Genomic DNA, 23,322 nt, shown 5'->3' with positions numbered 1-23,322 from the left:
GATCATACAAAATGATATCTATTGATGGTGATAGCTCCCTAAGAAAAGATTGTAATAGAAATCAGTGCCTCAAATTCCGAAAAGGTCACACAGGCAGAATGTGTTCAGTGATCTCTGCACAGATGAACAAAAATGAGGGGTGGGTTTACTAAAAACTCGCATACCTCAGCACAGTGACCAACGTTGCCGTACTGCATGAGAGGGAGACAGCAGGAAAAAGCCACATCTACTAAGATACAGCACTGGCCTGATCTATCTCCAGAGTTGTCCCGCAATTAGGCTGCCTTGTGCCACACACACAGCTTCTCAAAATATTGCAAAGGTATCTACGTCATGTAGCATAGGTTTGAAAACTAAAAAGTAAAATTGATTGGGCCACAAATTAGAGCACCCGGTTGCAAAGGCACTGAGACGCTTATTTTTAAGCGCACTGACATCAACGCCAGAAACATCCCATGAGTTCACTAGCCAAGCAACTGAGACATTGGGAGCTTGTAGTTTTCCCACACTTTTCTCAAGTCAATGATGCAATTGATAAAAATTAGAATTAGGTAATATATTGTGAACTGACCTAGTAGCAGTGCAGGGTTTGTTTGCACAGCACTGTGACACCCAGCCCTATGTAGTATGAGCACCGGCCCCTTGGCCAACCACAGTTATTTTAAAGTTGTTGTTTCGCTGGCAGGAATCTGTTCCCTCAGGAACCCCGCAGAAACTCCAGCACCCACGGGAGTGTCGGAGGGTAAGCATCCTCCCGTTCTTTACTTCACTCTTATCACGCGCACAATTAATTAATCCTGCTGATATTTTGATATTTGCTCTTTCAGAACTGGTAAGCAATTTCACTTTTCACTTACCACAGTATAACACCCCAACTGGGAGTCTGGCCCTAATTGGATTATTATCCTGCAGGACTGCCATTCTTTCATTACGAATACTGAGGACCTACATCATTATAGGACCCACCGGAACCCTTTGGGGTAAGCCACTTCCACGTTGAGCTCACGTCATTTTCTCCTGACCAGTATTGCACCTCTCACAATACACCTTTATTCCTCAGGTTTCTTGCGACGTGTGCCCCTGCGCCTGCCGTGTCAGTTGCTCCCAGTCCATTCCAGGACAGGGGATACTGACACAATCAGTTAGGCCCTTATAAATTGCCTTGCACTACGTTTCGCATTACTCACTGTGTCGAGCTAAGCCAGTTACTCGCATCAATATCCCTTGGATTGCACTTTCATATTCACCTTACCTAGTGCCTTATGGCTGCCATTCAATGGAATGCACCCTTTTTCATCAACCACACTTTACATGGTTTTTTAATTAGCCGCTTTGTCATGCTCCTTCTTTAAATTCCCAATTTTATTTCTCCTTTTTCTTTCTTTTTCTCTTTTCTCCCCATAGTTTGCCAGGCATTAGTCTCAGGCATATAATCTTATATCCTGATGATGATCCCGGTATCAAGTTAAATGGGATCGAAACGTTGTCAACTCTATACACCTTGACACTTTAATTGTATTGTGCTATGGTGTTGCACTTTGTATTTGTGTGGACAATTGTACAATTAAATACAAGCCCCTGTAAATGCCTTAGCCGCCTTCTTTTGCTTCTATTTTTCACAACAAATGTGTCCCCACTTCTATGTTCTATGTGCGTGATTTTTCTTTAATATAAAGACATTAAAAGACTGTCCGGATAGACAAAAATGTGTATAGACCTCATTGTATGTCTATATTATTACTTACCTCTATTTCTGTTGTTAGGGGCCACTGGGTAGACGCCTCGAAGGGATAGTGGACATCTGTTATTGCAGGGCGTTTGCGCTGCAACTTTTGTACATGAGAGGGAACAAGGGAGCCCTAAACATTTGGTGCTCTGCACAGAGGGAATAGGGGTACCAGTCGCTTCTTTGGATGATGCTAGCTTCTGTCCCCAAAGTAGAAGATGCAGCACCTAGGAAACTCTATTATATATGGATCATGAATTTTTGAGGAGTGAGGGATCAGTCATATATCATCAATACTTGGATGGCATCAATACATTCCGTTGTAAGTTACAAAGAGTTGGGCACGCTTGTCTTCCTTGCAGCTTGGTAAGATCCAAAATGTGGGCAAAAGATTAGTCAACTGTGAAGTGCTCAGCCTCTGCAGAGACCGAAATGTCCCTTTGCATTAGGAAAGGTTGAATGGTACAGTGATCACTTTGAATTTGATGCTTTCAAAGTTTGAGTGCCATATTGTATTGCAGAAGTAAAATTCAACATAGCTGGTTTTTCTCATTTGCCAGGCATTAAGCAGTTGAAACGTTAAGTGATTTAAACGCTAATGCCTTATCTCTGCTGATATGAATGCATCTTGGGCAAATAAAGTTAATTGAGAAACTGGACAAACTTGAGTGAAAAAATTAGCCTATGGTACCTATGCACTTTCATATACTCAAAACAACTTGCATCCGTCACTACCAGTTAGCTTATTAGAAGGAAACAATGCGATTAGTTTTAGGAATACCAAACACAGAGGACAACACAGCACAAATGCACAGGAACACGCAACACAACAGAAGATTAGGAGAAGCCATACTCGGTCTTGGCTGGAGCAGGCGATACAGAGGTGTCTGCAGCGGAAGAAGCAAGCGCAGGAGCTTGCCCACTAGCCACAGAGGCAGGAGCAGAAGTGCCAAGAGCTGCAAAAACATCCTTCGCAAGGTCAATGTCTGGGGTGGTGAAGGTCCCTCCGTCCATTTGAAAGTCCTCATTCTGGGAGGGGTTTGTAGAGACGGCGGAGGCAGCCTCGGTCTTCGGGCTGGTTGGGTTCTTAGCTGCCTCGGGTGGGCTCTTCACTGCGTTGGGCTGAGACACTTCCTTTTCTGGGCTTTTCACGCTCGAGGTTTCCTGTTTGGCCTGCTTGGCTTCAGAAGAAGCCGGCGAGCTAGTGGTGTTAGTAGGCTTACTACTGGCAGGGGCTGCAGATGGCTCGGCCGGATTCGCGGCAGCACTGGGGCTAAGGACTCCCCCTGGTTTAGCAATGGCACCTGAAGTCGCGGTGTTAGTGCCCGGAGCAGAAGCTGGGGTGTCGCTCAGATCAACAAGAGGGGCAACCTTTGGGGTTGAAGTGGGTGGTGGTGGCGAGGAAGCAGGCGGGACGGCCTGACTAGGCTGGACAGAGTTTGAGTCGAGGACAGTGGACGCAGGAGGGGCGGTGCTGGAGGTTAGAGTCGTGGTCTCACTGGTGGGGCTGTTTTGAGCAGTGGCAAAGGTTTCGGTGATAGTGTCAGAGTTAGTAGTGACCGTCGTTACAGAAGGCAGCATGTCCTCAACAGTAGCTGTGGTATCGGCTGGATGCCTGTGAGAATGATAGGAGTAGAAGAGAATAGACAATGAAGCCCATAACAAGCAAAGGCCGACCACACACGAACCACAAGTACAAACGCACCATGCTGTTAAAAGCACACGTAAAACAGTCAAGCAAATCGGGAAAGCTTTGCGGCTGGGAGAGGCACAGAGAAATTCCTAAGCAGTAGGGCAAAACAAAAGGAAAGGAAACAAGCATGTGAGGGGACCTTTGAGTAATAAAGTCTATATAGGTTACAACCCTATCTTTTACATGCATTACAAATTCATTGCGTCAGACATACATGCACATTCTATATACCATACATATTTTACGCTTCATATAATGTTCTCTTTTTATAAACGATTACCAAGTAAAACCACAGGCATGGGTCTTGTCCACATTTATTAAAAACAAAAATTAGTGAATTTTGAATTGTACTGCCACTCTATATTCAGCCGAGAAGAACAGTACTAGATGAAAAAGTTGAGGCTCAATTTAGCTAGATTTTGACTGCGAATCGAAAATGTTTGCGGCTCTAGATTTATCTGTGATGTAATACAAAGATACCATTTCAAAAGAACAGCCCAGACAACTATGAAATTACCCTGCACTACTACTAACTAGGCTTTATAGAACCTGCAATGGGCTGAGTACGTCGGATCCTGCAGATTCCTTCTGAAAGGACAATGGGGGGCATATGTACGAGGAAGTGGCGGAGTGAGGCATTAGTCGTCATGGCTTAATGGCTCACTCCGCCACTTCAGAAACGCAAGGCTGCACCATATTTGGTGCAGCCATGCATTTCCCCCTGCGCCGGCGCTACACTTGAGTTGTAGCGCCAATGCAGGCACCCTTGCACTATAGTGCAAGGGTGTCTGCGTACAGGGAAGGCTAGTTTATGTGTAGGAAGGTGTCCCTTCCTCCACACAAACAATCCAGAAATGGCATTTTGTCATTTCTGTGTGCAGCTTAAAAAAACAGCACGCATAAAAAGTTACAAAATGTCATTTTTTTTAAAGGATTGTTTATGTGCAGGAAGGGTCACCTTCCTACACATAAACAATCCCAGGCATTTTGCTTTTTCCATGTGTGCTGCACAAGGCAGCACACATGGAAAAAGCAAAAACAAGGAGAAGTAAAGCATAACTCCTCGTTTCACCAACTTAAGATCAGATTTTCCCTGGTCTTAATTTTGGCGCTGCCTCTTATTTACGCTGCCCTTGTAAATAGGGGGCAGCGTCAAAATCAATGGGTGTTACGGTGGAACGCCCACCACAACACCCACTGCTCACCCCTTTCACGCTAAGCATAGCATGAATGGGGGCCTTATTTACAAGGCAACATTAAGCCAAGTTAAGTGGCTTAACACTGCCTTGTAAATAAGGCAAAGCCCCTATCGCCACGGAAACGTCACCAGAAGTGACGTTTCTGTGGCGATAGCGGCTTGTACATATGCCCCTGGGTTTGTTATGCACTACAAAAACTACTAGACAACAACTGCAGTATTTGCTTTGCCCACACGTTCATCTGTTCTCTTTGCCCTTGGGGAAAGGGTCCCAAATGCCCACTCTTAAGCTGAATCCACAGACACCCCAAGAGGTGATATCCCATTTTGGCTTTAGATACAGCGATGCCTAAAGGACAGTTACATAGTGGGCTCTGTGCTGGTACATCTTTTCACCACTACCTAACATTAAGTGCATTCCACCACAGATGCCCCAGGGAATGGGAGCTGCACTGCCAGAGGTTGATTTTAAAGCGTCCCTTGGGAAGGAAAATCTTCAGCAGTTGAACACAAGGTACACCTTGTTAAAATGTCCTGTCCTCTGAGGTACAGAAAAGGGCTAAAAGACACAAAACTAAAGAGAAAAGCAGTAATCACCACCCTGGTGTGCTATTTCCAAGGGCTGCAATTTTGAGGGCAGATAGTGTGCCACAGTTTTACTTGTTGTAGTGTGCGCCAGTTATTAAACACCACACAACTGCAGCAGCAATATATTTCTGTGATAATTACATTTGCATGGGCACTGAATTCACTAGAGCCAATTAACCAGAAAGCCCTGATTGTATCAACTCAGTGGTTGGCACTAGTGAAGTTATAGCTCAGTGCTATTATATTTATTTTGGGACACACAAACTCTGTTGTGGGTGCATCAAACCCAGTGTTAAACAAAGCCACACCGTCTGACTTTAATGTGCCAATATTGGCACACACTGTTCATGCACTGGTAAACACTCTTAACATGCTTTACTTGCATAAATGGTGTTCAGCACATTAAAGCATTCCTTATTTGCTTTGGCAATATTAGGAATAAGTTGTCAAAATAAAAAGTACTGCTTTCTGTAAAGAATGCATATAGCAGATAAAGAAGTAAATGTCGCAAACAGCACAATTGTAGGAAAGTGCCTCTTTTAGACATGGTTAGCCCCCACTTTTTGCCTGGAAAATGATGTAATTTCAACTGTAGTGGACAGGGTAGCTCACATGGCACACATCCCTGCGTGCCATGCACCAGGACACTGCATGGGATATAGGTAAGATACCCCTCTAGCAGGCCTTAGCCCTAAGTTCATGCTGAATATGTATATATATATATACACACACACACACACATATATATATAGAGAGAGAGAGATGTGTGTGTGTGTGAGAGAGAGAGAGAGAGAGAGAGAGAAAATTGGGCATTGGAACCAACTATGGTGGCAGCAAAATACATAGGGAGAAAGTAGATTCTTTTGAACCAAAAATCTGCAAAGGGATTGTCTTAAAATTCTTTGAGGGTAATGATATCACCAAGTGGTTCATTGCTTTTGAGAAGGCCTGTCTTAGCAGGCAGGTCCAAAGGAAGCTGTGAAGTGCCATTCTGTGGAAAATGTTTGCAGGAAAGTGCAGGGACAGACTCCTGACACTCACTGAGATAGAGACTGAATCCTATGACGTCATGAAGGTTACCCTAATTGAGGGTGTTGGATTCACCACTGAAGAGTATAGCACCAGTTTCAGGGAGGCATGAAAAATTCAGAGCCAGACCTGGGTAAATTTTGTAGACTACTGAGTGAAATCATTAGGAGGTTGGTTAGAAGGCAACAATGTGCACGATTTTGAAGGACTTTATACTGTAATAATGAAGTCGCATCTTTTAAGTAATTGGTACCATGAGAAATTACATCAATTCCTGATTGACCTAGGCCCACTTTCTCCTAAAGAGTTGGGGAAGAAGACAGACCAGTGGGTCAAAACAATGGTGACCAAGGCCTCAAGAGAAAAAGGGGGACCCTAAAACCAAAAGTCTTCTTTAGACCCCCAAAAACCTTGGTGCCATGACTGTAGGACAACAGGGCACCGACTTGGAGACTTTGGCTGTAAAAGTAAGACAAATGCCTTTAGTCCGCCTGCAGTAAATGCAGTTGCCAATCTCCAGATGAGATCTCAGGACAGCACTGGCCATGCCAAGGAGCTCACTGATGTGTAAATACCCACCTTAGCTGTCTGGCCCACTAACATACAAAAATACAGAGAGAATCCTGTTATTAATGGAATTATGGTGGAATCCTTGTGAGACACTGGTGTCAGCATCACCATGGTGATTGAGCAGCAGGTGTCCTCTGAACAGTATCTGCCTGTAAGGACCTATCTAGTCACCAATGCAGACAATGTGACAAAAACCCATCCCATGGCAATTTTGTCCTTTGACTGGGGAGGCAGGGATGTGGAACTCCTATAGCCCGACACCCGGGACATATTCTTCGGGGTCAAGGGCAACAAGTTTTTGTGTGTAGTTTGTCCTTGGGACAAGTAGGCCCAACCCCCCTACAGCAGAAACCCTTTGCCTTCCAGTTTACAGTACCACATTATAGATCAGGGAAAGACATTGCCTGTAGTTAAGGTAATATTTGTGCCCATGTGTAAATGCTGTTCAACCTTGTATTTATAGTCCACTAATGCAAAGCCTATATTATTAGGGTGAGCGCTCTAATTAAATGTTCTAAGCTCAGACTGCATTACTTACAGTGCTTCCAGTATAATAACGTCTACACAAGTTTTAAATGTTTAGCAATATGAGGCTATGTATACTGCTCCCAGAATGCTCTCTGATTAGATGCAAATATTTGCAGAACCTTGAAAGCAAGATTGATGATTCTTTGCTTTCAAAATAAAATGTTCACAAAAAAGGAAAAACATTTAGTTAAACTACTGTAAAATTTTAGGTACCATTTCTTTACTGCATCATTTAGTAAAATGTGTTAAAGTATGCTAGTATTTCCCAAAAATATTTATAATGGATAAATCGGTGTAACCAGTTTTAAGAATATTATGGGGAACATTAAAATAAACAAATATTGGTAAAGCCAATAGGTCTGAAATTGTTGGTCAGCCTTTTAGTTTTGTCAATGTGTGACTTGTTTTGGCATGGTTTTTGTAAAACCTTTTTGGTGTGGGAGCTGCCGGGCCCTCACCATTATAACAAACATTGGCAAAAGCAAAAACATGTTGGTCTCAAAAGCACACATTGGCACAGTGTTCCTGGCACTGAACAAAACGACTGTGTGTCGATATGCTCCTTGTGAAATAACAGAATGCTGTCACTCAAAGTGAAGCTAGCTGATAGAGAGAGAGAGAGAGAGAGAGAGAGAGAGAGAGAGAGAGAGAGAGAGAGAGAGAGAGAGAGAGAGAGAGAGAGAGAGACAGACAGACTTTTAATAAACACAAACGGTCATGGTTAACGCCAGACCTAATTTAGGGCCCAATTATTAAATAAAGTCTCAAGAGTGCACCCATGTCCTTGCATTAAGTACAGATATACAACTTGTGTGAATTCACAAGACTTTACACGAGTAGGCCAAGAAATAATATTCCTAAAATAAATTGTGAATTTCATTTCAGCATGAGAAAATATCCAGGTGTAGATTTGCTCAAACGAAATTCTGAGTGTTTGCAAGTTCACCTTCCCTCCAACCACTTTTTTTCCCAACCCTGGAAGAAGTTTTGAGTTTGCCATTGTCAGGAGTACATTTTCAACCTTTCTCAGTATGGGAAAATATTAGAGAAGAGTTGGTGCAAACCCTTAAAACATGCAAGTTGGTATGGAATTGCTAGTATTTCAACCCTACTGGAAGGAACCCTGGCATAATTGGAGAGGCTATTTTAGAGCTCTTATATATAATGAGATTGATGCCATAATTTGTCGCCACATTACATGGCACAAAAGGGACAAGTGGATTTTGTTACAGGACAAGTAGATTTATGAAGCACCCTGTCCCATGGACAATTAGATATTTTATTAATTTCCACATCCCTGGGAGGGGTTGCTGTCAAGAAAGAGGTAGTAGTCCCTTCATCCATACCAGTTGATCGTTTGCTTAGCAATGTTTGGAGTCCTCAGCCTGTAGCAGAAATACTCGGAATCCCACACTTGGTGTGTGTAAAACCCAGAGCACCGAGCAGAGCCCAGGGTGAAAAAGAGGTGCTGGAGTCTGGAATAATGGCCCAGCTCTCCAAGAGAAAAGGCAGGAAGACTGGGGAGCCAGCTTCCAATCAGACACCAGACCCTTCTCTTCAGGAGAAGAAGAGTCAGCCCCAGAGGGAACTGAGCCTCTAGAGCAGGAGCCTTACTAGGCTAAGCTTTGGGCCCGGTGGGACCCTCTAGGCAAGAGCTGTGCCAGGGGCAGAAAACCTGTCGCACTCTTGAAAGCCTGCGATTGCCGGCTGCTACACAGGAAGGAGGTGACATCATTGGTTCCACAGGATCTGTTGGGAGGAGGGAATCCTTTACACTGAGGCCCGACACCTCAAACCTGGTGCGGAGAGTGGTAGAGCCTCAGGCATTTAGGGAATTCCTCCTAACTTTGTCCCATAACATCCACTAGCTGGACACCTTGGCCAGACCAAAACTTGGAGTAGGCTAGTCAGCCACTTCTACTGGCCAGGAATGCACCAGAAGCTGGAGGATTTGTGTAACTCCTGTCCCACCTGTCAAGCCAGTGGCAAGACAGGTGGGTACCCAAAGACCCCCTTAATCCCCCTTCCAGTGGTTGGGGTACCCTTTGAATGGGTAAGGATCAACATTGTTGGTCCACTTGACCCCTTAACAGCATCAGGTAAACGCACAAGTTACTTACTTGTGTAACAATATATCTGTAAGAGACATTAGTTAGTGATGGATTCCTTACCTTAGAATATCCCCAGGCGTCAGACCGGAACGTTTTTGTCAGCAGTACCTCTGCGCGTCGGCAGGCGGCGTCGTGTGGCTCCGCATACATCGCTGGCCTCGTAGCCGCCGAGATGATGTCGTCGGAGCTACTTAAACGCGCACTGACGTCAGTTCTGTACACAACTTTTCCACGCCGGGAGCGCAGAGCCATGCCAGAGACCGACTACTGGTGCAATAGAACTAGGGCCCTAAAAGGGATGACCTGAACCCTAGAGAACAGTTCACAGAACGGGGAGTGGGCGGGCAGTAAGGAATCTATCACTAACTAATGTATCTTACAGATATATCGTTACACAAGTAAGTAACTTGTGCATCTGAAAGAGACACGTTAGTGATAGATTCCTTACCTTAGAATACATACCCAAGCAATACCAACCACGGTGGTGGGTCTACGAAGTGAGATTAAACCAGAAAGTCAAGGAGAACTGAACGGCCAAAGAAGCCGTATCTCCGCACCTGACTGTCAAGGTAATAGTGCTTAGTGAAAGTATGCAACAAGGCCCAAGTGGCTGCCTGACATGTCTTGCAGGGGGACACCGCATCCCAATGCTGTAGTAGCTGCTGTCGCCATGGTAGAATGGGCGCGCAGCCCAACCGGAGATTCCTTGGTAGCCAGAGAGTAACAGGCTTTAATGCACAAGACAACCCATCGGGAGATAGTTCGCTTGTACACAGCCCGGCCTTTCTTGGCGCCCATGTAGCCAACAAAGAGCTGGTTATCCACACGGAACTGTCGTGTGCGGTTGAGATAGAATGAAAGCGCACATTTTGGGTCCAGACGGTGGAGCCTCTCTTGAAGGGTGCAGAGGCGGAAAGAAAGTGGGAAGAGTGACAGTTTGCCTGAGATGAAAGGCAGAGACTACTTTTGGTAGAAAGGAAGGACGCGGTCGAAGCACAACCTTGTCCAGATGAATCACCAGGAAAGGAGGTTTACAGGAAAGAGCTTGGAGCTCACTCACCCGCCGAGCGGAGGTGATGGCCACGTGGAAGACAGTTTTCAAAGTTAATAACCGCAAAGGACACTTATGAAGAGGCTCAAAGGGAGCGCACATCAAGAATGTGAGAACCAGGTTCAATTCCCATTGAGGCATCACAAAAGGAATAGGAGGGTAAAGGCGAGTAATGCCTTTGAGAAATCTATTGACAACTGGGGACTTGAAAAGAGAGGGTTGATCAGGCAGCCTAAGAAAGGCTGAAAGAGCAGAAAGGTAGCCCTTGATAGTGCTCAGAGCAGAGCCCTGCTGGGCCAAAGAGAGAAGGAACAATAGGACCTCAGAAAGAGGGGCCGAAAGAGGATCTACAGCTTTCGCTGTGCACCATGCCACACATTTTTTCCACCGACAGGCATATACCGTTTTAGTGAAGGGACGCCTGGCTGCCATAATCCCATTACAGACTTCAGGAGGCAAGTCAAATGGAATCAGCTGTCGCCGCTCAATCTCCAGGCAAGGAGGCGGAGGCTGGACAGGTTCGGGTGGAGCACCGTCCCCTGTTGCTGCAACAGGAGATACTCCCGAAGAGGCAGTCGGATCGGGGGATCCACGCTCATACTGAGTAGCTCGGGATACCAAACTCTTCGAGCTCAGTCCGGTGCCACAAGAATGACTTGGGCCCGGTCGCGTCTGGGAAGAAGTGGTATAAGCGGAAAGGCACCCCATAGACTGCAACTCCACTCGCGACGAAAAGCGCCTCCGAGTGAGTGCCGCCTTGGAAACGCCAACGCACAGAACTGCTGACATTGCGCATTCTCTTTGGTGGCGAATAGATCTAACCAAGGTTCTTCCCAGTGCTGAAAGAGACCTTGTGCCACCTCTGAGTGAAGACGCCATTCGTGATCCAACATGCACCTGAGGCTGAGTTCGTCCACTCTGGCGTTCAGGTTACCTGCCAGGTGTTGAACCACCAAGGAAATGCCTTGACTTTCCAGCCACGTCCAGAGACGTAGAGCCTCCTGACATCGGGTTCACGGCCCCACCCCGCCTTGCTTGTCGCAGTACCACATGGCGATGGTGTTGTCTGTGAATACCTGCACTACTCTCCCCTTGACCAAGGGAAGGATTGCTTTCAGTACAAGTAGGATCGCCCTGAGCTCCAAAAGGTTGATATGGAGCTTGGACTCCGCCGGAGACCAGAGGCCTCTGGTCTCCGCCTCTCCCATGTGGCCACCCCATCCCAGGAGGACGCGTCCGTCACTACTGTGTGCTCCGGTTGGGGAAGGGAGAGGGATCTGCCGCTGACCCAACGCTGGTCCGTGAGCCACCACTGCAAGTCCTGTGCAGTGCCCCCCCCCCCCGAGATCTGGACGTAGTCGGACAGGTTTCACCGATGCTGCGTCCACTGGAACTTCAGGTCCCACTGTAGAGCCTGCATATGCCATATGGCATGATAGATCAGCAGGAGGCCATGAGGCCCAGCAGCCTCAGGGTCTTCCTGACCGAAACCCAGGACCAAAAGATCGGAATCATAGCCCGAATGACCCAGACTCGCTGTTCGGGAGGATAGACCCGAAACTGCGCCGTATCCAGAACCGCTCCGATGAAGAGGAGCTTCTGAGAAGGAATCAGGTGCGACTTTGGCACGTTGATGGAAAACCCCAGCAAATGCAGGAGTTCGGCCATAGTCTGAAGGTGGGAGACGACTGCCTGGGGCGAGTCCGCCTTCAACAGCCAGTTGTCGAGATAGAGGAAGACTGAAACCCCTGATCTGCGCAGATGAGCTGCGACCACTGCCATCACTTTCGTGAACACCCGAGGGTCGCTGGTAAGGCCAAAAGGGAGCACGGTGAACTGAAAGTGCTCGTGGCCCACCGTGAACCGTAGGTAACGACGGTGGGCTGGCAGGATGGTGATATGAAAATAAGCATCCTGCACGTCCTACCAGCCAGTCTTGAGGGTCTAGGGCAGACAAGACCTGAGCAAGCATGAACATCTTGAACTTCTCCTTCCGGAGGGCTCGATTGACGTTCCGGAGGTCTAAGATACGGCGCAGACCTTTGTCCTTCTTTGGATCCAAGAAGTAGTGGGAGTAACAACCATGACCTACTTCTGGCATCGGAACGCGCTCGATGGCCCCCTTGGCCAAAAGGGCCGCAACTTCCTGCTGGAGAAGCGCCAAGTAATCCCCCAACATGCGGTGGTACTGAGGTGGCATGGCTGGAGGGGTAGACTCGAACAGGAGGGAGTAGCCCCTTCTGACTATCTGCAGAACCAACCTGTCTGCAGTGATTATGCGCCAGTGGGGGAGGTGATGGCAAATCCTGCCGCCCACTGGCGTCTGGTGGGCCTGAAACACCGGACTAGGAAGGTTTTGAGGCGGTGGTGGCAGGCGCGGTGGTGGATTGACCCGCCCGCTGGCCTCGGGTCCTACCACGGTGGGCCCCACGACCGCGGCTGCGCTGAGACTGTGGCTGGGCTGGCCAGCGGTTCTGAAAGGAACGCCCTTGGGCGCCTCGACCCTGACCTCAAAAGGAGCGAAAAGCAGACCCCGAGGGGGTGCGCGTGGTGGCGAGACCTAAGGACTGGGACGTAGCCCGAGAGTCTTCAAAGCGTTCCAGGGTGCTATCCGCCTTGTCACCAAAGAGGGGTGTGCCATCAAAGGGCATGTCCAACAAAGTGTTCTGGACATCCCCGGAGAAGCCAGTAGTTCTGAGCCAAGCGTAACGGCGGAGCGCCACCGTTGTGGAAAAAGCCCTGCCGAGGGAATCGGCCGTGTCAAGCTCACAACGGATAGTGAATTTAGCAGCATCTCTCCGTTCGGTAATGGCCTGCGACAGCACCGCTCGAGCTTCCACAGGGCACTGAGGCAGCACCTGTGCCACGGTATCCCACCCAGAATGTGAATAGCGGCTCAAAAGGTATGCAGTATTCACCGCTCGCAAACCCGGAACTGGCAGAAGTGAAAATCTTTTTCCCAAACTGCTCCAGTTTCTTAGATTCCTTGTCTGGAGGAGCAGAAGGGATTGCGCTCGACCAGGCAGAAGCCTGGACAACCAGACTCTGAGGCGTTGGGTGTTGTGTGAGAAAGCTGGGGTCGCCCAGCGCCGGGCGATGGCGGCGTGCCACACCCTTATCTACAGGAACCCCTGTGTTAGGTTTGTTCCAGGTGCTCAACAGGATGTCAGTAAGTGCGTCGTTAAAGGGCAGCAGCGGCTCCGCGTAGGAGGACGCTGGCTGCAGTTCCTCGGTCAGGAGATTGCTCCCGATAGGCACAGAAGGGAGCTCGAGGTTAAGAGCCTCAGCAGCCCTACGCAACACCACAGAAAAAGTCCCAACCTCCTCCGCAGCCACGGAAGAAGGGGACAGTGTACCAGGGTGTGGAGAGAAATCCAGATCGCCTGGACCTTCCATATCACCCTCCCACTCCGGCTCATCCTCGCATTGAGCTGCAAGAGGGTCCTCAGACCCCTCCCAGTATTTCCCTTCGTCCACCAGCTGTTGAAGAAGCCGGTAAGGACGAGGTGAGATAAACTCCCCACCTGGAATGGGAATCGGGTGGTTATAGAACAATCCAGGTCCGACGCAGTCCGGCGCCGTCCCCGACGCCGGAAGCGGCGCTGAGGCCGAAGCCAGCGGCACCGCAGGGTATCGTGCCGGCGTAGCTGGGGCCATAGGCAGAGGCTCGGGGGCAGAACCAACCCACGGGTCCCGAAGGCGCTCTGGAGGGATCCGACATGGGAAATAAACGGTGCTTGGCCGACAGAATAGCTGTATTTCTTCCTGCGTCACGTGCGGACCCGGGAAAGCTGAGTAGGCCGCAGGCAACGACGGAGGCTCCACCGGAGCCGCGGGAGACTGACCACCCGCCCCCTCCACCGCATCCCGCGACCGGTGAGGGCTAGACGGAGAGCGACGTCGCTTCTTTGACTTTTTATGGCGCCTTGACTTACCTGTGCCTGAGTCCGACGAGTGATGGTGTCGGCTCCGCAAATTGTCCCTCGACCTCCCACAGGAGCGGGACCTCGATCGGCACGGAATCGATTGCCGGGCCTCCAACAACTTTCGGGAAGGCTCCCGCACAGCTTTCGGCGCCATGGCCTGACAATTGGGGCACGCCTCGGTGTCATGGGCGTGCCCCAAGCAGAAGAGACACACGTCGTGCGGGTCCGCCACCAACATGTTCCGACGGCAGGCCCTACAGGACTTAAACCCGGGCATCCCTACTGCACCAGGAGTTGAGTACTCGACAAAACAAGAGAAACAAGTTCTCAAAAACCAAGTTAAAGTAATAACTAAAAATACCGCTCTCTCTAGGATCTGCGCTTGCTGGCGCGGAAAAAGAAAGAACTGACGTCAGCGTGCGTGGGTGTGTCTAAGTCGCTCCGACTACGTCATCTTGGCGGCTACGATGCCAGCGACGTACGCGGAGACGCATGCGCAGGGGTACTGCTGACGAAAACTTTCCAGATCCAGTTTGACGCCTGGGGATATTTTAAGGTAAGGAATCTATTACCAACGTGTCTCTTTCAGATAGATATATTCTGGTGATAGTGGATCATGCCAGCAGGTATCCTGAGGCTATTCCCCTTAGGCCCGCATTGGTATCTTTACCAGGGTGGGCTTCCCTAAGAAAGTGGTGTCAGGCAGAGGTACCAACTTCATGTCTGGCTACCTGAAACACATGTAGGAGTGTGTAGTGACCAACCTGTTCACTACCCCTCACCATCCACTGTATACTAGCCTTGTTGAAAGATTCATGAAGACCATGAGAGGCATGATTGGTGGACTCCCTGAAAAATTCAAAAGGAGATGGGATGTCTTACTTCCATGCCTGCTTTTGGCCTGCAGGGAAGTACGACCGATGGGAGTGGGGTACTCCCCATTTGAACATGAAGGGGGGATGGGAGACACCTCTTGTTGAACCGTAACAAGATATAGTGGACTATGTGCTTGGCCTCCGCTCAAGGATGGCTGAATACATGGAGAAAGCAAGTAAAAACCTTGAGGCCAGTCAGGAGCTCGTGAATCAATGGTATGACCAAAAGGCTGCAATGGTTGAGATCCAATCACGGTAGAAGGTGTGTATTTTGGAGTCAGTGGCTCCTAGGGTCCTCCAAATCAAGTGGACTGGGCCCCACCTTATCCTAGAAAGAAAAGGGGAGGTCACCTATCTGTTCACCTTAGCTATGACAGGAACCCCAAGAGGGTCATCCATGTCAACTGCCTCAAACCCTTCTATGACAGAGCAGATGTGACCATGCTCATGGTTACAGGTGAGGATCAGGAAGGAGAAAGTGAACCTCTCTCTGACCTCCTGTCCAACAATCCAAAAGATGGGCCAGTGGAAAAAGTCATCCTGTAAGACACCCTTACTGCCCACCAGCAGACCTATTGCAGGCAAGTCCTAAATCAGTTTGCTGAGCTCTTCTCTTTGACCCCTGTTTGCTTTTGCTTCTTTTAGCGTTTTTCACACAATTTACAAAAATTGGACTTACATGTATTGGCAGCATCTGAAATTCTGTGTGGAATGTCGTACATTTTTTTCTGATTGAACTGCGCCTTTTCTGGCAAAGGCTTTGTACATACTCTGGCGGTGTGTAAGAATAGATCTAAGTGTGGTGAGCACCGCTCATCAGTAGCTGTACAACACCCTTTTCTATTCACTTAAGCTGATGCTTTCAGAGGACGATCGTGGAAAACAGCAACTACAACAACAACAACAAAGGGGTCTGGCTACATACTCAGGCTCCGTCAAAGGGGTGGTTTCATTAGGTTCGGTCTGATTCCCTCCATCGTGGTTTGGCGTCCTTTCTTCTTCTGTCCGCACTTCTACGATTGGTTCCTTAGATTCGTCTTTCCTATAGTGAATTTAAAAAGTAGAATTAGGAGACGCAACTTCAGATCCTGCCTTTTTAGATCCATTACTACAAAACAAATTATAATAAATTGGAAAAATATAAAACTATTTTCCATGTAGATAGTCATCTCTGGAAAAAAGCAGTGATTCAGTGGATGTCAATTGGAAAGTGATACCATTTGATAAAAATTGCATTTTTGGTGGTGGCAACAATAGTCCTTGGTGAAGTTACCTGGTTCCCCACTGTGGCAAGTAAGTGTAAATGGGAAGAAAATTGATAGAATCAACGAAAAGACTGTGAGGAAAAGAGGAAGTTGCAACTGTTAGGAATGAGGGGTAATGAAGATACAGTTTTTCAACTCAACAGAGGCAGAGTTGTTGAAATTAGTGTACATCAGGATATCTACATATGTTTGCTTTCCGTTAATTGGAGACACGTGGACAGATGTATGAGGGTATGGACAAGCACATGCACTATTGAGAAACGAATATACCTGACTAGTGCAGCCAGAGACAAACCAGACAAATGGAAGTTAAACATGTTTTAATTTTTTCCACTGGTCTTTAGGTTATAATAATGAAATCATGTCATATCACCACTTTTTTGGATTTCAATAGTAATGGTTTTTACAGGTTCTAAAATGTCCTTTTCTTCAGAAAACAGATAACAGAACCAATACGTACGAGAAAGCAGCTTTCCCCTCCTCGATGTCTTTGCCCTTGGCACCTGGTCCAGATTTCCCACACAGATTCACTGCAATGCACATCAGGAGGCCACACTTGTTCAGGAAGTAACAGGTCACGTCGACAATCACCAACAGGATGACAAAGACGATGATAAGAATGCCTACAATGGCACCTGTGCCCAGACTAGAGCCAGAGCTTGGGCCGGCTAAGGTGAGGAAAAGAAACAAGGATTTAATCAGAAAGCATAAAAATACCAATAATCCTTTCCAGCACACACATTTAACTATGTTACGGACCAACCATAGTCAAATCAAGATCTTTGCAAAACACAAACTATTTTAAGGAACCTTAATGCTATATTCTACATTTAATTCCAGGTTTTCAGACTTAACCATATATTTTTCCTTTATTTCAAATATACTGCCAATTGTTATTTAACGTCCCCCAATCCAAATGCAAAACACTTATGGAAAAGTCCAATACAGCGAGTCAATGCAGGCACTTTGCAAAATGACTACTGAACATATCTTTTAGTTCTGTGCATCACCAATGATAACCAATGAAAAAGAAATCCTATCCATTAAAATAAAAAATGGTTTATAGATTTTTACAATCAAAAGGTGGACCTGTTTGAAGTTGAGTACTGAAAAACATGAAATACCTATAAGTACGGATAACTCATCTGTGCCTCAATTTACATTATATTTTCATCAAGCTAGTCCATTGGCAAATGTATTACATGGATTACATTTGCCAAATGGAAAACAATGAATTTTGTCTAATCTAGGTAAAACAGTAAGACATATACATAATTTACATTGCATCATTACTTTGTTTGCTCTTCTAAAAGAAGCGCTTCTTTCAATTCAATTCACTCAATTCAATCAATAAAAAACTTTATTCAGATTTTGTAATAAAAACCATAAAAGTCGGAAATTCATCACTGAAGCCCATAAAAATTACAAAAGTCAAAAATACAACACCAAACACATAAAGTTTACAACAAAATGAGTTAAGGAGTGTACATGTTGACTCCATATCCCGTTCTCCCTACCCCTGGTAATTAATCACATGTTGCTCTAAGCCTTACTGCCGCCTTTAAAAAGTTAAGAACATGCCATACAGTGCTCCCTGAAAGCATTAATAAAAAGGTAAAAGAGGTTGCACTCGTTTAAATTTGGTATGTTTTAAAATAGGGATTAAAAAGGATCTCCTAGGCATCTCGTAATTGCTACAAAACATAAAAAAAATTAGCATTTCCTGTGGAGACGTACCTTTCTTGCTCCCTTTAGGGTGGGCAAGGAGAAGATGGAATAAATCAAGACGAAATTTGGTCAATAAAAAGCAGTCATGTGAGCTAGGGAGCCCTAAAAATAAAGGTTCCTTGATAGGAACTGTTTTCAGAAGATTGTATCTTCACACGCTAGGCTTCCTTAGCTCACATTCTTCCCTTTCCATCACCCACAATATAATGAATTGGGTGTGCCCTACTTGACAATCTTGCTTTCTTTTTGCCCTTTATTTTACTGGCTTAAAGTCTGGTTAAGTAAAGGGAGTACCCTTAACAAGGCGATATTAAGGGATTGTCTGGGTCTAGATGGTGCTCACCATATACCCTGGTTCAATTATATACGGGATGGATTTTGGAAATTAGGTAGGTCTGACCTCTTCTGCACACCCAATTCACTATGGACAATATAAGTCACAATGCCCTGTGGGACACATAACAGTCATCTCGGAAACTTATTTTCCACTGTTTGAAGCTCCTCTACACTACAGTACATAACCTGAGATACACACCTGGATTTATAGATCTGTAATAGGGCACCTATAGGTTTTTTACCCAGATAGGAAGCAAAATTGGCATGAAGGAAACCCCCCTAATTACTCTTTTTTAGAGAGCACCAGTTTAGCTTAGCATCCAGTATAACTCCTAAATAGGAGAAAACATTTGTCCTGGGGACAGGGTCCTTCCCTACCTTAAAATTGAAGGATTTGGTTTGACCGTGACCTATCAGCATCACATTTCACTTGGAATTATTAACTAGCAGGTTCCGGTCTTCCATAAAGGACACAAAGGAGTTAAGTAATGTTTGCAACCCTCTCGCAGTCCGAGCCATAAGAACCGCATCATCCGCGTATAATAATATAGGCAGGCCATGCTGGCCCACCCGGGGGACATCTGTGCGTGTGGCTATCAAATCCTTCTCTAAATTGTTAATATATAAGTTGAATACAAAAGGTGACAATATACATCCCTGTCGTACCCCTCTCTGTATCAGGAATTGACTGGATACTTTGCCATCATTAGTATAGCGAACCATCGGTTTATTATCCCTGTGGAGCTCATGTAAAAAGAGGATAGTGTTAATATCTACTGCCATGCACGGATGTATCTCCCAAAGTTTATTTCTATTCACCCGGTCGAATGCTGACGACAAATCCATGAAGACCAGGTAAATCGTGCCCGAATGCGCGACAGTGTATTTATTTATAATCATATACAGGTTAAGGTATTGGTCCACTGTTGACTTACCAGGGCGAAAGCCATATTGGATATCTGCCAGTGTATTGTTATCGTCTGCCCAAGTAGCTAACCTCTCCAATAAAATGCGACCCACCACCTTTACTGTTGAGTCCAGCAGAGACATGGGCCTATAACAAGAGGTGATGTCCCTATTACCTTTCTTAAAGATTGGGATGATGGTAGAAATCGCCCAAGACGTTGGAAAAGTATCTCTGATGGCAGTGTTAATCGTAGAGGTAAGTATAGGCACCCACAGTTGAGGATTAGATAAAAAAGGTCAGGAGTATGCCATCAGGACCAAGGGTCTTATTTCTGGACAGCCCCTCAACACCTTTTTTAACCTCAGCAGCATTAATAACCAGTGCAGTCTTTCCTGTCCCCCAACCTTTCTATGGCCTCGGTTCAATTTGACTAGAAAACATTTCCTGGAAATTTCCAACCCATTCCTCCTCTGTTATATGTGCATCCAGGGCCTGCCCAGTATCTCCTGCCAAAAAAGGGCAGTTAACTATTTTCCAAAACATTTCGCTGTTCTTTAGGTTACTGGCCTTTGCAAGCTTAGTCCAAGCCTCATCCCTAAGTTTGGACTTACGCCTGGCTTGCTCTACCTTATACTGGCCTCAACAAGCTTTCACTATGACTGGGTCCCTGGGTTTGGTGCCTAACACTCCCCTCAGTTCCCTTGCTGCTCTTGAACAATTGTGGTCAAACCATCTCGGGGTATGTTCATTTGAGTGCCTGGGTGGCGCATTTAGGAGATCCCAAATAGCACAAGAAATAGACGTGAATGCCTTCAGGATGAACCCCGGTGCATCCTGCCCTTTACGGCAAATATTTAATTCCTCTTTACACCTGGCTGCGAGGGACTCATAGAAAGATTCCGGTATGATCATGGTCCACCTTAGCATTCTGCCCTGATCTGTTACCATGAGAGACCCCCTTTCTCTTTTCGACCTGCCATTCCTTAACTCGAACCAACTCACTGTAGCACATATGGGAGTGTGATCGCTATAAATACTCTCCATAATAGAAAACTCTGTCAGAAAGGGAGGAAGGGAGTAGACACATAAATAAAATCAATATAAGATGCACACCCCCTCCCTGAGAATGTGGGTACAAGAGTCCTCCCCTTACTATCCTCCAGACACATTGTCAAAGTCAGATCCAGTTCTTCCACTAATAGATTAAGTAATTCACCTTGCTTCGTATGCTCTACATGCCTTCCCACCCAACGTGGACATCCTATATTAAGGGGATATAACATAGCTGGATCCCCACATAAATGAAGATTGAAATACCCCACCAATATAAGAAAACCATTATGATTGGACTTCGATATCATGCTATTTATAAACACACCTAGCCTAGTAATATTACAGACATCTTAGGGGAGTGATAGCATTATAAAAATTCAATAAAAGCAGCTTGTCAGACACCTTTGCAAATAATAACGCCAGCACTCAAGGGTTGTCCGTTGGTAGCATCTTCATTTAAAAGTTTGCGTCCAAGGAAACAAAAGTAATCAGACCACCGTTATGTCTTCCTACTTTTGAAGGAATTGTAGGCACAGAAAAGGTCTTGTATCCCTAAAGTATCCCTTAGAGCTGAACCTTGTCTCCTGGAGACATATCACATCAAAACCTTTTTATAAAAGCACACCAGAGGGGTCACTCATCTTCATTATTATCCCGCAATGTTCCATGAAGCAAGTTACATGCCCTTCTTTCTCTTGTGCCAAATGGAGCAGGCGTAATCACAGGGATGACAGATAATAACTGTGCCTGATTCTTATCGCTAAGTCAGCCACAAGTATCACAATTAAAAAGGTCTCAGTGTAGCAAGCAACATACAAACTGTCATCAACTATTATCTGACTTGAACGTGTGTGTCCCAATTTCCAGCTACCTAGCTTGGGAAGTCGGAAATTTGGTTCTGTAGAACTATTCCTATGTTCGGAACAAATTTCAGACTTTCATGGGGGCTTCTCATTCCAGGGGTACTTCTAGAAAAACACCTCTCACAACCCAAGAATATTTGCTCTTTCACATTTTGTCTTTGCTTTTTTCCCCACTGGAAAAATATTTTGCATGGGGAGGAGCTCCTTTCCCTAACCCGCATTTACTATGAAGGATTTCCCTCCCCAATCTCAGCTTTTTAACACTCTTACCTCTGCCCTTGAAAGGAGTATGTTATTATGCTTTTCCAATGTAGAAAACTACCTTTAAGTGGTATGTGGTAGTTCGTCTACTTTTGCAGGGAAACATCTAAGAGTCACAATTCCCCAATCACCCAGCAAATTTATGACAGCGGACATTTCACCATAGTTCCCACCAATGCAATGCAATTAGTAGGGGGTAAAATTCTGCCTATGCTGTTTCTCTGAATTAGGATTGACAATTTACTCTTGCAAATTGCTTTTTGTGCACCTAAGTTTGTTTGCAAAGGAGGGGGGAGGATCACACCAGGGACGTAAAAAGATTACACTTAATATATCTATCTCTTACATGGTTTCAACCACTACTTCCTTAACTTACCACTGCGTAGCAGATATGTTTACTAAGTCTTGTGTAGTCAAAGCGTCGACGGTGTTATAACAAAGTTATATTTTCTCACCCAGTTAATTATAGGAAAAGTAAGTTAATGCAAATAGACACAAATAAGGAAGCCAACCACAAAAAAAATACAAATGGCAATTACCAATTACTTCCGGCATCAGCTCTTAACTTTTATTAAAACGAAATCCAATGTTCACTGCAGCATGCAGCAACCACATAGTTTCATGCTGGGAACTGGACACAGATTACACCAAGCTCGTCAGATTTAAACAAAGGTTCTGATATACAGTGATTAGCACTGAACAGCAGACATTAAAAGTGGGTCAATGTTAACAAAAGGAGTAAGAACTAAGGGTGGGTGGAACTCGTGAAGTTTTACTCCATGGAGTTCCGCGGAGTTACCTGAAAACTCTGTGAGGTTCCGCAGAGATTGACGTGTGGCGGTGTTGTGACACGTCGTTCTGATTTTTAGTGCCGGGAACTTGTCCCATGCTTTAAAATCAGTGCTAACGACACCACGCGGCACACCAGAGGGCACTGCTCCTTTCTACTGCTTGAGTAGATTTTCTACTAGAGCGGCAGATTTCTCATCGTGAGCGGCAGCAATCTCTATGTGAGCAGTAGCGACCTGCCACAACTGCCCACATTAAGAAATCTCGCCGGGAGGCTGCCTAGTGCTTCATTTTCTAACTCAACAACTTACTATTGGTGACCCACGCATGAGAAAAAACTCTGCTATGCAGCGGTTGGCAGAGTTTTTCCGAAACTCTGCCCTCCAAGCAGAGCATGGAGTGGGCAAAACTCGCCGGCGGAGCAGAGTTTACCGGCCACCCCAGTAGAAATCAAAAAGGATATAACAAGCAGCTATTTAACTGAATTAGTAGTTCTCCCATATGCCCTGCGGTGTGGGTAAGAGGATCTACCCAATTTAATAGGCCATCAACAGTGAAGCACCAGAATGTAGCTGTCAGAATATCATCTGATGTACATATTGTATCCTAAATGTAGCATTAAAAAAGCCACCTCCCAGAATGAATAAATAATCTAAACCCAATTGGATGATATTGTTGAAATTTATATTTAGGAAAAGTTGTTGATATCCGACAATATATCCATATGCAATACTCTAGCATACAAAATACAACTACATCAAAAGTAGTTGGTGTCAGCACATTTAACTTTGGAGCGCCAAGCATCAGTGGATTCCTATGCCAAGT

The 23,322-nt window shown here is 45.9% G+C and overlaps 1 protein-coding gene across 7 annotated transcripts in view; it reads right to left on the bottom strand.

Moving 5' to 3' along the window:
• NCAM1 (neural cell adhesion molecule 1) overlaps positions 1-23,322 on the bottom strand; it is a 723,973-nt gene that overhangs the window by 7,854 nt on the left and 692,797 nt on the right. For 4 of the 7 annotated variants that reach the window (XM_085647346.1, XM_085647344.1, XM_085647343.1 and 1 more), the window contains 3 exons: positions 17,021-17,228; positions 16,221-16,337; positions 2,580-3,341 (listed from right to left, as the gene is read on the bottom strand). In XM_085647346.1, the coding sequence (XP_085503472.1) occupies positions 2,580-3,341; positions 16,221-16,337; positions 17,021-17,228 (1,087 nt within the window). The remainder of the gene's footprint in view (positions 1-2,579; positions 3,342-16,220; positions 16,338-17,020; positions 17,229-23,322) is intronic. The other 3 variants (XM_085647349.1, XM_085647347.1, XM_085647348.1) reach the window with 1 other exon arrangement.

Source organism: Triturus cristatus, chromosome 3_2 (genome assembly GCF_964204655.1).
Source record: "Triturus cristatus chromosome 3_2, aTriCri1.1, whole genome shotgun sequence".
Taxonomy (NCBI): domain Eukaryota; kingdom Metazoa; phylum Chordata; class Amphibia; order Caudata; family Salamandridae; genus Triturus; species Triturus cristatus.
The sequence above is the reverse complement of the archived record's forward strand: the minus strand, read 5'-3'. Positions and strand labels throughout refer to the sequence as shown.